The 16,237-nt window shown below is 42.4% G+C and overlaps 2 protein-coding genes across 12 annotated transcripts in view; one reads left to right on the top strand and one right to left on the bottom strand.

Moving 5' to 3' along the window:
• LRRN3 (leucine rich repeat neuronal 3) overlaps positions 1 to 14,668 on the top strand; it is a 100,150-nt gene extending 85,482 nt beyond the window's left edge. Inside the window, exon 2 of the mRNA XM_058190776.1 lies at positions 10,441 to 14,668. Coding sequence (XP_058046759.1) covers positions 10,745 to 12,871 — 2,127 coding nt within the window. The 5' untranslated portion in view covers positions 10,441 to 10,744 and the 3' untranslated portion in view covers positions 12,872 to 14,668. The remainder of the gene's footprint in view (positions 1 to 10,440) is intronic.
• The window catches only part of IMMP2L (inner mitochondrial membrane peptidase subunit 2), a 530,240-nt gene that overhangs the window by 383,327 nt on the left and 130,676 nt on the right, over positions 1 to 16,237 (bottom strand). The gene's annotated exons all lie outside the window — the stretch shown is intronic.

Below are 16,237 nucleotides of genomic sequence, written 5' to 3'. Positions count from 1 at the left end.
GCTAGGTGTATTACCATCTGAGCAGCCGTGCGAGGGGTCTTGGGAACTCCTTGGACTCACGGCTGCCGAGACCGAAGCCGGGGAAGAGCGAGCTGCGAACGGCGGCCATTTTACTACTCGGCCGGGCGGGAGCCGAAGAAAGAAACAGCTGGGCATGGAGGAAGGACGCCGGTACCTAGGTGGCCTGCCGAGCGGTTTCGCCCCCCGATCCGGTATGTCATCTTTCGGTCAGCCGGGGGAGAGGTCTGGGAGCCTCTCTGGACCCCCGACTGCCGGGAACGAGGCCGGGGGATGGGCGAGCTGCGGATGGCAGCCACTGGGCTACGGACGAGGCTGCGGCTTGGATTTGGCTGTGGGAAGCCGCAGCTGGGTTTTTTCCCCCGTTTCGTCGCTTTTTTGGCATCTGGCGTCTGGCATCTGGCGTCTTCGGATGGTTTCTGGGCTCTCCAGCTCTTCTTGACTTCCCCTGACCCCTCTGGACTTGGTGGAGGGGCCTAGGGTGAAGGGCTGTGAAAGATCCCTCTTGTGGCCCCCACCGGAGGTGTCCTGGCCTAGCTTGGCCTGGTCAGGCCTAGTGGGGCCTGCCTCTTCTTGGACTAAGAGTTGCATTATCATCTGCAACATGGGTCAGCTGCATTTGTCATCTTGCACTTTATATGGCCGGCTGGAGTTTAGGGGTTATGGCCATTTTTGGGACTGTCCGGGAAGATGATTGGGGACCGAATGGTGTATTGGGGCCCTACTCTGCAACATCTTTTGAGGAAACATCCATTTTGGAACTATCGGTGACGCCACGAACGGGGGGGATGAATACCACCTCTATTAGGATGGATTTTAGGACTGAGCTTTCCGCAGAGTCACAATAACTTTTTACTATCAGACTGCATCTGCGATTTATACCATCTTGTATCAGCTTTAAGCCAGCCACCATCTGAAGATATTTGGAAGATGGGTATCCACTTGGACTTGGCATTACATCTTGCCACCCCAGACATTACATTACTACCTCACGTCGTCTTCTCTCTCCTGTTTATGCTTTTAACTTATTTATGCGATATTCTGCCTTAGAACTCTTGCGCCTGCGAGGTGCCCCCGCCTCGCAGGAATGGCCCGCCGCATTATCAAGGGCCGGCCTCAATGACGGGTCCTGGGACCCACAGAGGTGGCATGCGAAAAAAAAGAGCCTTTGGGGGTTTTTAGATAGGGCTTTTTTAAGGGGTGGGAGGGTTAGGGCGGGCGTTGGGGGTAGCCCGTCGGGAGGGGAGCCAGTCCTTGCGCGTGCTCGTGACGGTTCTTTAATAGGTTCGGAGGTTAGGGGGGGAGATTGCGTTCCTGTTGGTGAGGGTGGCCCGATTTCCACGGTAAGTGGGAGGGGCAGATATGGCAGAAGGGGGGGATCATATTGTTCTGGGGGCGCGCCGATGTTTGCAAGCGGTCGCGCGCCCCGATCCCTCGTCCTTTTCCCGTTCCCCGGATGGTCAAGACCCCCAGAGCCTGGGCCTGCGGCTGATGCTATGCAACGCACGGTCCGTAGTTAATAAGGCCCCCCTAATATATGACCTTATCCAGGGGGGCGCTGCGGACCTTATAGGCGTTACGGAAACCTGGCTGGGCACGGAAGGGGGTGTGCCCCTTGTGGAGATGTGCCTGCCGGGTTTCCGTGCATTCCATCAGCCGAGGGCTCAGGGTAGGGGTGGGGGGGTGGCGGTTGTGGTTAGAGAGAGTCTAGAGCCGAGGGAGACCACTGTACCTCAGATTGCCGGGTGCGAATCCTCTTTGTGAGATGGGGTCATAGGTGCCAGATGGGTTTGCTGATCACGTACCTGGCTCCTTGCTGCGTGACAGCTGCCCTGCCCGAGCTCCTGGAGGTGCTGGCCGGGGTGGCAGTTGAGACCCCCAGACTTTTAGTCATGGGGGACTTTAACTTGCCATCGTCCGGCTCGTCATCGACGGCAGCTCGGGAGTTCATGGCTTCCATGGCGGGCTTGGACCTGACCCAAGTAGTTGATGGGCCTACTCACATTGGGGGTGGCACTCTGGACCTGTTCTTTATCTCTGGTCAGTGGTCGAGAGATCTGGACTTAAAGGAAATAGTCACTGAACCTTTGTCATGGTCAGATCACTCTCTCCTTCGTCTGGACTTTCTGACCGCCATTCACCACCGCAGGGAGACGGAGCCGACACGGTGGTTCCGTCCCAGGCGCCAGATGGACCCGGAGGGATTCCGGACGGAGCTTGGGCCATTTCCTGAGGGTCTGGCTCACGGCTCGGCTGAGGAACTTGTTGCGGCCTGGGAACGGGCCGCGGCGGGGGCCTTAGACCGGGTCGTGCCTTTGCGGCCTCTGACCCGGCGCAGGTCCCAACCGGCTCCTTGGTTCTCTGAGGAGCTGAGGGGGATGAAGCGCCGGAGAAGACGCCTAGAGAGTTCCTGGAGGTCCAGCCGTTCAGAAGCTGATCGGACACTAGTGAAGTCCTATACTAGGGCTTACCTAGTGGCATTGAGGGAAGCGAGGCGTAGCTACGCCTCCTCCCTCATTGCATCGGCAGATAACCACCCAGCCGCCCTGTTTCGGGTGACCCGCTCCCTCCTACACCAGGGGGAGCGGGATGACCCGTTGCAGGGACGTGCTGAGGAGTTTAACGGTTATCTATACGATAAAATCGTTCAGCTTCGGGATGGTTTGGACCAAGATTGCGGTGATACGGGTGAGACGGCTGAGGGTGGTCTTGGTGACATTTTATGGGATGAGTTTGACCCTGTCGCTCCCGAGGACATGGACAGGTTGTTACGGAGGCTGAATGCCACCACGTGTTTACTGGACCCGTGCCCCTCCTGGTTGGTGCTGGCCACGCAGGAGGTGACACGAGGCTGGCTCCAGGCGATTACGAGCGCTTTCTTGGTGGAGGGTGTCTTTCCGGCCGCCTTGAAAGAGGCGGTGGTGAGGCCCCTCCTCAAGAAGCCTTCCCTGGACCCGGCTGTTTTAGGTAATTATCGTCCGGTCTCCAACCTTCGCTTCGCGGCGAAGGTTGTAGAGAGTATGGTGGCATATCAGTTTCCCTTGCACCTGGATGAAACTGTCCAGTCCGGTTTCCGGCCCGGTTACAGCACGGAGACGGCTTTGGTCGCGTTGGTGGATGATCTCTGGAGGGCCAGGGATAGGGGTTGTTCCTCTGCCCTGGTCCTATTAGACCTCTCAGCGGCTTTTGATACCATCGACCATGGTATCCTACTGCGCCGGTTGGAGGGATTGGGAGTGGGAGGCACCGTTTACCGGTGGTTCTCCTCCTATCTCTGCGACCGGTCGCAGTCGGTGTTGACAGGGGGGCAGAGGTCGGCCCCGAGGCGCCTCACTTGTGGGGTGCTGCAGGGATCGATCCTCTTGCCCCTTCTGTTCAACATCTACATGAAGCCGCTGGGTGAGATCATCAGTGGGTTCAGTGTGAGGTACCAGCTGTATGCGGATGACACCCAGCTGTACTTTTCCACACCGGACCACCCCAACGAAGCTATCGAAGTGCTGTCCCGGTGTCTGGAGGCCGTACGGGTCTGGATGGGGAGAAACAGGCTCAAGCTCAATCCCTCCAAGACAGAGTGGCTGTGGATGCCGGCATCCCGGTACAGTCAGCTAAATCCGCGGCTGACCATCGGTGGGGAGTCATTGGCCCCGATGGGGAGGGTGCGCAACAGCGTCCTCCTGGATGAACGGCTGTCTCTAGAAGATCATTTGACGGCCGTTTCCAGGAGAGCGTTCTACCAGGTTCGCCTGGTGCGCCAGTTGCGCCCCTTTCTGGACCGGGAGGCCCTATGCACGGTCACTCACGCTCTCGTGACGTCTCGCCTGGATTACTGCAACGCTCTCTACATGGGGCTTCCCTTGAAGGGCATCTGGAGGCTACAGTTAGTCCAGAATGCGGCTGCGCGGGTGATAGATGGAGCCCCTCGTGGCTCCCGCATAACACCCATCCTGCGCAGGCTGCACTGGCTACCTGTGGCCTTCCGGGTGTGCTTCAAGGTTTTGGTGACCACCTTTAAAGCGCTCCATGGCATAGGGCCGGGTTATCTACGGGACCGCCTACTGCGACCAGATACCTCTCACCGACCCGTGCGCTCTCACAGAGAGGGACTCCTCAGGGTGCCGTCAGCTAGGCAGTGTCGTCTGGCGACGCCCAGGGGAAGGGCCTTCTCTGTGGGGGCTCCCGCCCTCTGGAACGAACTCCCCCCAGGACTCCGTCAACTTCCGGATCTTCAAACCTTCCGTCGCGAGCTCAAGACACATTTATTCATCTGTGCAGGACTGGCTTAGATTTTTAAATTTAGAGGGGTTTTAAATTGATTTTAATATTTATATTTCTATTTTTAACAATTGGTATTATTAATTATTGGCATTAGAATAAGTTTTTTATGATTATTTTAATTTGTATATTGATGTTTTTATATGCCTGTAAACCGCCCTGAGTCCTTTGGGAGATAGGGCGGTATATAAGTTTAAATAATAAATAAAATAAATAAATAAATAAGACTCTTTCTCCCAAATGGCCCATCTTTGCTCAGTCTCATTCAACTTTTTGGATGTGTAAATGCATGTTGTAGCTGGTCTTGCTCATTTTTCTGAAGCAGGATCACTCCTATTGCCACATCGCTGGCATCTGATTGTATGACGAAAGGTTTCTCCGTGTCCGGGTGTTCTAGAATTGGTTCTGCTGAGAACAGCCATTTAAGTTTTTCCAATGCTGCTTGGCATTCCACTGTCCAGTTCAAAGGCTGCTTCAGTTTAGGGTTGCCCTCCCCCTTCGTTTTTAAGAATTTGGTAATGGAGAGGGCAATCTGAGCAAAACTGGTGATAAACTGGCGATAAAAGTTGGTGAAACCCAGGAAGCTTTATAACTGTTTACATATGCATGGTGGTTCCCAATCAAGTACAGCCTGCACTTTTTGAGGGTCCATTTCTATGCCCTGGTGTGAAATGCGATACCCAAATAGCAATCTTCTCTTGGTGGAATTCACATTTAGAAAGTTTAGCATGGAGAGTCATGGCCAGCGTCGCAACGAAACGGTTGCTCACCCCAATAGCTCCGGGGTGAGCGTCAAAATCCCCCCCTGAAATGGGGGTCGGTTCTGGACCATAGCTGCCTCGTAGTGGCAGTGAAGAATGGGGGAGCCGCCAGAGTGACCAGGGAGGCAGCAAACTCCCTGCAGCCCCGGTCTTTTTCCCCCCGACCCATCGGGGAGGAATGGCAGCTGCCATCAGCTGCTACAAAATCGGAGACAGCCACAAGAATTGGGCAGGAGGAAGAAGCATTCTCACAGAACAGACTGTTGAAGTTGGGTCAGTTGTCATCAGCTCACGGAGAAATAATGCTTTTAAAATGTGCAGAAGCATTGAAGAAATTTGGAATCAGCGGCTAAATTTAATGGAAATTGAAAACGGAAGGAAACAAATTAAAGGATACCCTAAACTATGAAGGAGAGGGCTTGGAATGGAAGTCTAGAGCCCTAATTAACAGAAAGAATCAATTTAAAGAATACCTGAACTTTGAAAAGAGAGGGCTTGGAATGGAAGTTAAGAGCCCTAATTAAACAAGAAAGGAAAATAAACACCCTTTAATTAAGCATGCTTTGAGACCCCTGGAAGTTTTGATGGACTATTCAAGATACAAAAGAAATAAGAAAAAGAAGTTAAAGGGAATCCTATTTTGACTTTAATGGAATACATCAAATCCCTCTATCCTCTGAAATTTGTGACTAGAAGAAAGTTAAAGAAATTATTAAAATGGGATAAGATTTGGAAAAAGGAAAACAAGCAGAGACAAAGAGAAGGCGTGGTTTATCTTTACAAAAATAAAATGGACACTGTGTTAATTGCGACTATAATTCAAAAGATACTTAAAGATAGAAGAAAAATGAAAGTAAGAAATTGTTTTTGAGATTTTAAGATAATTTCAGTGTGATTTTAAGATGCATTTAAGAAAAGACTCTGGATTAGAAAATTGATTTTTATGATTTAAAATATTTAAGAATAAGAAGAAACTTAATTGTCACCTAAAATGGCTACTTAGTTACTTGTGGTCTGCAACTGTATTAAAGAGTGACATCTAGAGGCAGAGGAAGAAATGTAAGAGTCAAATAGCTTTTGTTTTAGGACTATTCCCATGAAGATTGATATGTTGTGATTGCACGACAGCTTTAAGAAAGGATTTTGGATGGCTGCCTTTAGATTGAAGAACTAAGCAGAGAACTTTGTCATCTAAACAAGAATACAAGTGATAATATGGAATAACAAGACTTTGGATAAGAATGTTGGTTTCTATGATTTAAAATTTTAAAGAATATTGTTACTTATGATCTGCAACTGCGTAAACAGTGATTTCTAGAGGCAGAGGAAGAATGCAAGAATCAAATAGTCTTTGTGATTTCAGGACTATTCCCATGAAGATGGAATAAACACAGACTTCAGAAGGTAATTAGAACTGCAGAAAAAATAATTGCTACCAACCTGCCTTCCATTGAGGACCTGTATACTGCACGAATCAAGAAGAGGGCCGTGAAAATATTTGCAGATCACTCGCATCCTGGACATAAACTGTTTCAACTCCTACCCTCAAAACGACGCTATAGAGCACTGCACACCAGAACAACTAGACACAAGAACAGTTTTTTCCCGAAGGCCATCACTCTGCCAAACAAATAATTCCATCAACACTGTCAGACTATTTACTGAATCTGCACTACTATTAATCGTTTCATAGTTCCCATCACCAATCTCTTTCCACTTACGACTGTATGACTATAACTTGTTGCTGGCAATCCTTATGATTTATATTGATATATTGAACATCAATTGTGTTGTAAATGTTGTACCTTGATGAACGTATCTTTTCTTTTATGTACACTGAGAGCATATGCACCAAGACAAATTCCTTGTGTGTCCAATCACACTTGGCCAATAAAAAATTCTATTCTATTCTATTCTATTCTATTCTACTCTATTCTATTCTATTCTATTGTAATAACTTAATATGTTCTGTGCATCCTGATAAGAACACTGTGCAAGTTAGAAGTGCTGCATAGATGATTAAAAATATATATTAACTCCTGAAGGCATACTTGAAACTACCCTGCACACATAGCATTCAGTATAAACCTACAGCCCACATTGTGTTCTTTTCAGTTTTGATACCAACATTAACATGTGGCAACAGAGGCTTTGTTTTAAAACAGTATAACAAGGTCAGCATAGACCTTGCATAAGGTCAGCATAATAGACATTAATAAATGTATTTAGAGATGTTGTTCATTACCATCTGAGGGATGGTAATTTGCAATACATTGAGGCTTCTAATTCCCAGTGGCTATGCTGGGGGAATTCTACAATGTGCAATCCCAACAAAGTCATAGGTTCATGAACAGCAGCCTAAGTTCATCTAGTATATCTACTCATTTTTCTACTTTCATATTCTTGTATTTCCATTGTCAGATCCCTAAAAATGATACTGCCATTCATTTGGGAGAAAGGGGAGGGCTTGGGTTCAATTTACTAGCATTGCCTGTGTCAACAGATATTTTACAACCTATATCCCGGCTGCCAAAGCACCTTGATATCTCCTTAACGTTGATGACAGCCATGTGGGCTGTTTCACTTTAAAGGATAACAGAGGATAATGATGAGAATACATGCTTATCCAATTCTCAGGGCCACTGGTAAAGAAAACATCTTCACACTTGTATTTGCTAAAATCTGTATTCTAGCTTAAGGGAGGGGTCTCTACTGCTTTAATCCTACTTGTCTTCCCTAAGGGTATTCAGATGTTGCTTTGAATCTATTGCTGTTACTTCTGCTTAATAAAAGGTTCCTTTTGAAATACTTCCTTTCAAGAACGCCCCCGCTGGCGGTCGGAGACCGGGTGTGGCTCTCCACCAAACACCTCCCGTCCGACCAACCGGTAAATAGAATAGAATAGAATAGAATAGAATAGAATAGAATAGAATAGAATAGAATAGAATAGAATAGAATAGAATTTTATTGGCCAAGTGTGATTGGACACACAAGGAATTTGTCTTGGTGCAGAACCGAACCAGACAGTTATAGAGGTGCAAATGACAGACTCAATAATTCCTCTGTAGAATTGGATCAGCAGCTCCTTGGGCAGTTTGATCTTACTGAGTTGGCGCAGAAAGAACATTCTTTGTTGTCCTTTTGTAATGATGTTTTTGATGTTAGCTGTCCATTTGAGATCTTGCGATATGATAGAACCTAGAAATTTGAAGGTTTCTACTGTTGATACTGTGTTGTCTAGTATTGTGAGAGGTGGAAGTATGGAAGGGTTTCTCCTAAAGTCTACCACCATTTCTACGGTTTTGAGTGTGTTCAGTTCCAGATTGTTTTGGTTGCACCACAAGGCTAGTCGTTCGACCTCTCGTCTATATGCAGATTCGTCATTGTCTCGAATGAGACCAATCACTGTTGTGTCATCTGTGAACTTTAGTAGCTTAACAGATGGATCGTTGGAGATGCAGAGAGGAGAGAAGTATACAGAGAAGTATACAGAAGTATACAGAGAGAAGAGAAGTGGGGAGAGCACACAGCCTTGGGGGCCCCTGTGCTAATTGTACAGGTATTTGATGTGATCTTGCTTAGCTTCACCTGCTGCTTCCTGTTTGTTAGGAAGCTTGTGATCCACTTACAAGTCTGTTCCGGTACCTGTAGCTGGTTTAGCTTAGTTAGAAGAATGTCTGGAATGATGGTATTGAATGCTGAATTAAAGTCTACAAAAAGGACCCTTGCATAGGTCTTTGGAGACTCAAGATGTTGTAGGATGTAGTGCAGAGCCATATTAACAGCATCATCTGTTGATCTATTTGCTCGGTATGCAAATTGCAAGGGGTCTAACAGCGGATCCGTGATGGTTTTCAGGTAGGAAAGCACTAGCCTTTCAAAGGTTTTCATGACTACAGATGTTAGAGCAACTGGTCTGTAGTCATTCAGTTCCTTGATGGTGGGCTTTTTCAGCACTGGGATGATGGTAGAGCGTTTGAAGCAAGAAGGAACATAACACATCTCTAGTGATTTATTGAAAATATGGGTGAAGACGGGGGCCAATTGGTCAGCACAGACTTTTAAGCAAGAAGGAGTTATCTTGTCTGGGCCTGGAGCTTTTCCTGGCTTTTGTCTGTGAAATAGGTCCTGCACTTCCTTTTCTGTGATCACTAGGGGTTGTGAACCCAATGAAATGGGGTCAGTTGTAGGAGGCTTGGCTGTTGTTGGTGTGTCTGAGATGGGGGTTGTGGAGATAGGTGGCTGTAGTTTCCTTTCAAACCTGCAGTAAAACTGGTATTTACCTGCAGTAAAACTCATTCAGGTCATCTGCCAGTTGTTGATTACCTTCAGCCTGGGAAGGAGGTTTGCCATAGCCGGTGATATTTTTAAGGGTTTTCTACATGTTTGCTGGTTCATTTGCTGAAAACTGATTCTTTAGCTTTTCAGAGTAGCTTCTTTTTGCTGCTCTTATCTCCCTTGTTAGTGCATTTCTGGCCTGATTGTACAGCATTTTATCACCTTTTCTGTAGGCTTCCTCTTTGGAATGTCGTAGCTGCTTAAGTTTAGGTGTAAACCAAGGTTTGTTGTTACTGTGTATTCGCAAGTTCCTTGTAGGTACACATAGGTCTTCACAGAAGCTGACATATGATGTTATAGTATCTGTGAGTTCATCCAGGTCTGCGGAGGTATCTTTAAAAATATTCCAATCAGTGCAGTCAAAACATGCCTGTAGCTTTAATTTTGATTCCTCCGTCCAGGTCTTCACTGATTTAATTACTTACCAAATAATTTAATTTAATTTAATTACTGATTTAATTACTTACCAAATGTGAAATTTTTTAAACATGAACATGGCCTCCCATCCAAAAACCTATTGCTTTGTATGCACACACATACAGGAAGAATATCTACAGCAGTCACGAATATCTGTGGAAAAGGCAAGTGATTTAGCAATTTTATCATTCTCTTATATACCAAAAGAGTAGTCAGGATGGATTTGCATAATTCTCCTAGTTTAAAAATTGGGAACTAATATCTGTTTAACTAAAACAAGGCCCAATTATGATTTTCATCTGGATTATAATCTGCACTGTTGTATCCCTGGTGAACGTTCTTTAAAATTCAAGCCAGAATTTAATGTGAATTTGATGTAAATACTTGTTTTCCTACTTGGAACTCTCTCAATGTTCCTAATTACCCTACCCCAGTTGCCACACAATTACTTCATTGACAATGTGTGTCCAGTTGTTTGCAATTTAGATAGTTATAAGGATATGTTATTATTAGGCTAACAACCTTCTAACATAAACAAAACACATGCTATAATTTTAAATAAATAATAATACATAAACCTTCATTGCTATATTCATTGATAGTATTAATTATTTTCTCTTTTATATTGTAGGTTATTTTCCCCAAACAAACAAAAATGAAAAAAGATGTAATGGAATTTAAAATGATTCCAGTTATATAAACAAGCTACTTCCTTTGATATCTCCTTCTGGATATATTTGATTTAAAGAATCTATTCATGTGATTATGTCTCTTTAAATTGAGACATAGTGATTATAAAGATTTCCAAAAAGCAAAGGAACATTGTGTTTTTGCAGCATGCACTATTTGACAAATTCAAGTGACTGTCTTATCAAATAACCAACCCTTACTGTACATAAATCTGTACAATTTATTTTCTGAAATCCGGAGCTAAGATGAAGGACATGTCAGTCAAAATTTACTTTTTACTTGGCCTAACTATCACTGCTCCAGTACAAGCTCTGGATAAGAAAATAGACTGCCCACAGTCATGTTCCTGCGAGATACGACCGTGGTTTACTCCTAGGTCAATATACATGGAGGCATCAACAGTAGACTGCAGTGATTTAGGTCTTTCTTCTTTTCCACCTCAACTTCCTGTTAATACACAGGTACTACTTCTACAAGCAAACTGTATTAAAAAAATTGAATACCCTCGAGAATTTCCTGTAAACCTTACTGGTTTGGATTTATCCCAGAACAGTTTATCCACAGTGGCTACTATCAAATTTCAGAAGATAACTCAACTTCTTTCAGTATATCTAGAGGAAAACAAACTTATAGAATTGCCTGACAGATGTTTCTTTGGACTTAATAATCTCCAAGAGCTTTACATTAATCACAATCTACTTTCTACAATTGCATCAGAGGCTTTCACAGGCCTCGATAACCTTCTTAGGCTTCATCTCAATTCAAACAATCTGCAAATAATTAACAGCAAATGGTTTGAAGCTATTCCTACGCTGGAGGTTCTTATGATTGGAGAAAATCCGATAAGCAGAATTGAAGATATGAACTTTAAACCCCTTATAAATCTGAGGAGCCTGGTTTTAGCAGGCATAAATCTCAGAGAAATACCAGATAATGCCTTGGATGGTCTTGACAATTTAGAAAGCATCTCTTTTTATGACAACAGATTAATTAAAGTGCCCCACAAAGCCCTTCAAAAGGCTACAAATCTTAAATTTTTGGATCTAAACAAAAACCCCATTAACAGAATACAAAGAGGGGATTTTAGCAATATGATACACCTGAAAGAATTGGGAATTAATAATATGCCTGAACTGATATCTATAGATAACCTCGCTGTTGAAAATTTGCCAGATTTGAGGAAAATAGAAGCAACCAATAATCCGAGATTATCGTATATACACCCTAATGCATTCTATCGCCTTCCACGGCTAGAATCACTCATGCTCAATAGCAATGCACTGAGTGCCCTGTATCACAGTACAATTGAATCTTTGCCCAATCTCAAAGAAATTAGCATACATAGCAACCCAATGCATTGTGATTGTGTCATTCGATGGATTAATATGAATAAAACGAACATTAGATTCATGGAGCCAGAGTCACTATTTTGTGTAGATCCTCCTGAATTCCAAGGCCAGAATATCAGGATGGTTCATTTCAGGGAGATGATGGAAATTTGTCTTCCACTGATAGCCCCAGAAAGTTTTCCTGTAAATTTAAATTTAGAAACAGGTAGCTATGTTTCCTTACATTGTCGAGCTACTGCTGTTCCAGAACCTGAAGTATATTGGATTACCCCATCAGGACATAAGATTTTACCCAATACTGTTTCTCTTAAATATTATGTACATTCAGAAGGAACATTAGAGATAAGTGATATAACACAAAAAGAAAGTGGCCTATACACATGTATAGCAACTAATTTAGTTGGTGCAGATTTAAAATCCATTATGATTAATGTGGATGGTTCTTTTCTCCAGAAGAATCACAAATCTTTCTCTATAACGGTAGAAGAAGTACGCTACAATTCCATATTAGTATCCTGGAAAACAAATTCTAAAATTGTGAAATCTAACATTAGGTGGACTGCCTTTCCAAAAGATGGAAACTCCCTGATCTCTCAGAGTTTTCGAATTCCATCACACCAAAAGGTCTATAATTTTACTCATCTCACCTCATCAATGGAATATAAAATTTGTATAGACATCCCTACTATCCGCCTTCAGAATGCAAGACAGTGCATCAATGTTACAACAAAAGAATTGGATTTGGCAATGAGAAATTGTGAGAACAGCATCAACAGCACTATAGTTTTCTGCCTTGGTTTTCTTTTAGGATTCTCTTGTGTTGCTGCTCTCCTCAGCTGCATCTGTCATGAAATGAACTGTAATGCAGGACACAGATTTTTCAGGAATTATGTGAAGAAACAATTCTTTTCTTTCAGTGAACTTTATCCTCCTTTAATCAGTTATTGGGATGCTGATAAAGAGAAAAGCACAGTCCTCAAAGTGCAGGCCACAGTTGTAGAGGTTCCAACAAACATGTCATGAAAGTAAAGGTTATTGGACTTGTTGCTTTAGGGTGGCAGTATCAAGACTCTCTTCTATTGTGCTCAGTTAAAAGGTGAAAAAGGATTCCTTTATGGAAACTTAGTGATTACAAATGGTGGTTACAAATACAAATATTTACTGGTATAGTATTTTTTTTATAAAGGAAACACCTGTGTTTGGAAGTTCTATACCAACCAAACTGTTTTCTAAGACTTTATATGAGATTTCTTAAGAACTTCTAAGAGGTACTTAATGCTGTCTAAACAAATAGATAAGATTTTTTTCTGTATTTGTTGTTTTTTAATTAAATGTATAATAGTGGAACTAAATAAGGCCCTCCTCCTGTGTTATATGATACACTTAGATGAGTTTTGCATAAACGAATAAAACTAGAATTGACCTATAGTGTAATAAAATGAACAAATTCTGTAGAGTAGACACGGTAAATATGTGAAACTTTTTTATCATGAAAAATACAACTTTTGATTACAATCAAAACAGCTTCAGTATTTTTCTTTCTAAAGACATTAATCTGGAATATATGTATCTCCAATACATATTTTAATTTCTAATAGAGATATGTTTCTGAAAAAATGCACATGTGATTTTTGAAAGCTTGTTTGAATTGTGCAGTTGCAATACGATCCTAAATATTCCTACATAACTTTGGACTAGGCAAATCAATTTTCACAAAATAACACGATAATAATGTCCTTGGAATGAGATTTAATTTATAAAAGGCATGCAGTAATTTATGAACTACTCTTTTCATGTACGTAAAATTAATTGCACAGTGTCCTAATTATATGGATCTTTACCCAAAAATGAAATCACTACATTCAATTAGATTTGTTCTTTTAAGAGAGCAATTTCACAGCCTGGTTGGTTGCATCATAAAGTTCTAATATATCTAAAAAGTTGCTGGCAATCTACCAGTGTAGAAAAGGGTGGAAATGCTGCTTCTTTTGTTAAAGACAATAAGAAGGAAATGAATTTTAGGTCAGATGATCATTTCTCCAGTTTAAAATCATATGAGATTGAATAAAGTCAGCAGTCAGAAAGAAGAAAAAGAGGTAAAAATGAAAACACGTAAAGCTACAAAATGGATCAAGGTAGAAAATTGACCTTCCGAGAAAGCAAAGATCCTGTTGATCCATGAAGAAACAGTCAGGAGATGTTTGCGACAACTGAAACACACACACACACCAGTTTAAGAAAAGCTGCCACCACAAAGCATCGCACAGTGTAATTACACAGCAGGCGCAGGCTCTCCTATTGGGACCCTTTGGTTACCCCCACCCCACGATGGACCAAAGAAAGAAGTCTTTAAAAATTTTCTACTGCCAAGCAAAATTTTACTCCTGAGATGTCTTTTTTCTCAGATTGGCTCAGGTTTGGCTGTAAATATGTGGATGATCATTAGATGGCAGCAAAAAGAGGCAGTAAAATCTAAATCTTTGCTGCCATCAAGTGCATGTGATCTAACATTTATTGTTGATAGTTCTAAGATCAGCATTCCTTCACTTTGCAATTTATTAGACTTCTTTTACCTGCCATCTATATGTCCTAATTTTACGATCTCAGCTGGTGATTATATTACAAAGGGGAAAATATACATCTTAAAAGTATTACCTATATCAATAGATACTCCCTGTTCTGTGTCAGGATTTTCAGAAGTAAATTGCTGTTTACCCAGTTTACACTTCAGATTTTCCACTAAATAAGAATCTTTCGAAAGAGAATTTCATTAAGCACAAAAAGGTTTAAGTTTCAATGACCATCAATGAGAAACTGATGAAGGAAGGTACTGATTACTGAATGATGAATGAAAACTTTGAAAAATGAGGGACCAAGTGAATGGAACCATTTGTCATTGCTTCAGGAAATAAATTACATGATTGCACCAACAACAGTATGAGTCAACCATGTGGATAAATGTAGATTAAAGAGATAATGCTCTGGTAGGGTTTAATGAATTATTTGAACTCATAACATGCAATAGGTACATTGAAGTTCTAAGGAGACTGAATCTTGAGTAATTACAGAAAAATAACTGCAGTATATTCTGCACTGAAAATACTAGATATAAATGCAGATGTATACATTTGTGTATCTGTATGTGTATGAGAGAAAAAGCAATATATGTAAAATACACATAATGTGTTAGTATCTGTTGGATACAATTGAGTACTTTACTTTTGAGAGCCTTCTGAAAAAATCTTTAAAAAGCCATTTGAGATCTACCATGTTTTTTTATTGTGCCACTTCAAAGTAGCATATGAAACTACAAATGAAAATTAATAACACTTAAGACTAAGAATAGAATTTTAAGAAGGACCAGCATTTTAAATTTCCATGTTTATGGAAATTATAGTAAAGCTATAATTGGCAGGCATTTTGTCATTTTTTTAAAAAAATAAAAATTAATTATGTTGAATTTTAGGAGATCAGGAACAATAGTATCATCTTAACACAGTCATGGTTTTGGTTTTATACAAAGTGTCACTGTCATTGTCCTATTTATTGATTAGATTCAATAGCAGAAGTATGGTACAATATTTTTGAACTTTTAATAATAAAAAATTCATTTCACCTAAAAATGTAAAAAAAAAATAATTGGAAACTACAAATAATTTTCAATCAGCTTTTAAGGTAGAGAGTAAACAGTCATGGTTCCTTAATCCATAAGGATCCTCCAAAATGTGGATCCTTATGAATTCACTATGTCTCAGCTGAGCATATTCTTGAGAAACCTGATGAATCACTATCATGCTCATGCTATCATTAGCATTTATCAGGAAGACATGCCTATACTGTATATCATGAGATATTTCAGCACTGAGGACAGAGCTTTTAGCAACAGCTATTTATCAAGCACAGAGATGAAATATCCTCTGTGTCAGCCTTGGAGGCCATCTTTCTCTTTGGCTCTTTTCTTTCAGGGCAGCCACATTTAGTGCTGCTATGGGAAACTGGGAGGGGGCTTGCATGGAGTAGGTAGAAATAGATAGCCAAAATAACATTCTTTTCTCTGAGAGTCAAGGACATTCAGCCTGCACCTGGAGAGGTGTGGACTTGTGGGTACAGGGGAAGGAACTTTGACTTTCCTTTGGGTGGGGAAAACCTGGGGTGCTTTTAGATTTAGGTTTTCCCAGATGTGCCAATATGACATCTCTAATAAAATGGAACTTTGAGGAATTGCTGGCCTTGGAGTCTTATTCTGTTGGGGGTTACTCGGAACCCTGACATTAACCCGGATCTGCTTTAAAACCTCAACCCAGCTCTCCACTTAGCAGGCTGCTGTTCGGGGTCCTGAGCAAACCTCAGATGGGAACAAGTACAGCGCAGCACACCCATGCCTCCGAA

The sequence above is a fragment of the Ahaetulla prasina genome, chromosome 7 (assembly GCF_028640845.1).
Source record: "Ahaetulla prasina isolate Xishuangbanna chromosome 7, ASM2864084v1, whole genome shotgun sequence".
Classification (NCBI taxonomy): Eukaryota; Metazoa; Chordata; class Lepidosauria; order Squamata; family Colubridae; genus Ahaetulla; species Ahaetulla prasina.
The sequence above is the reverse complement of the archived record's forward strand: the minus strand, read 5'-3'. Positions and strand labels throughout refer to the sequence as shown.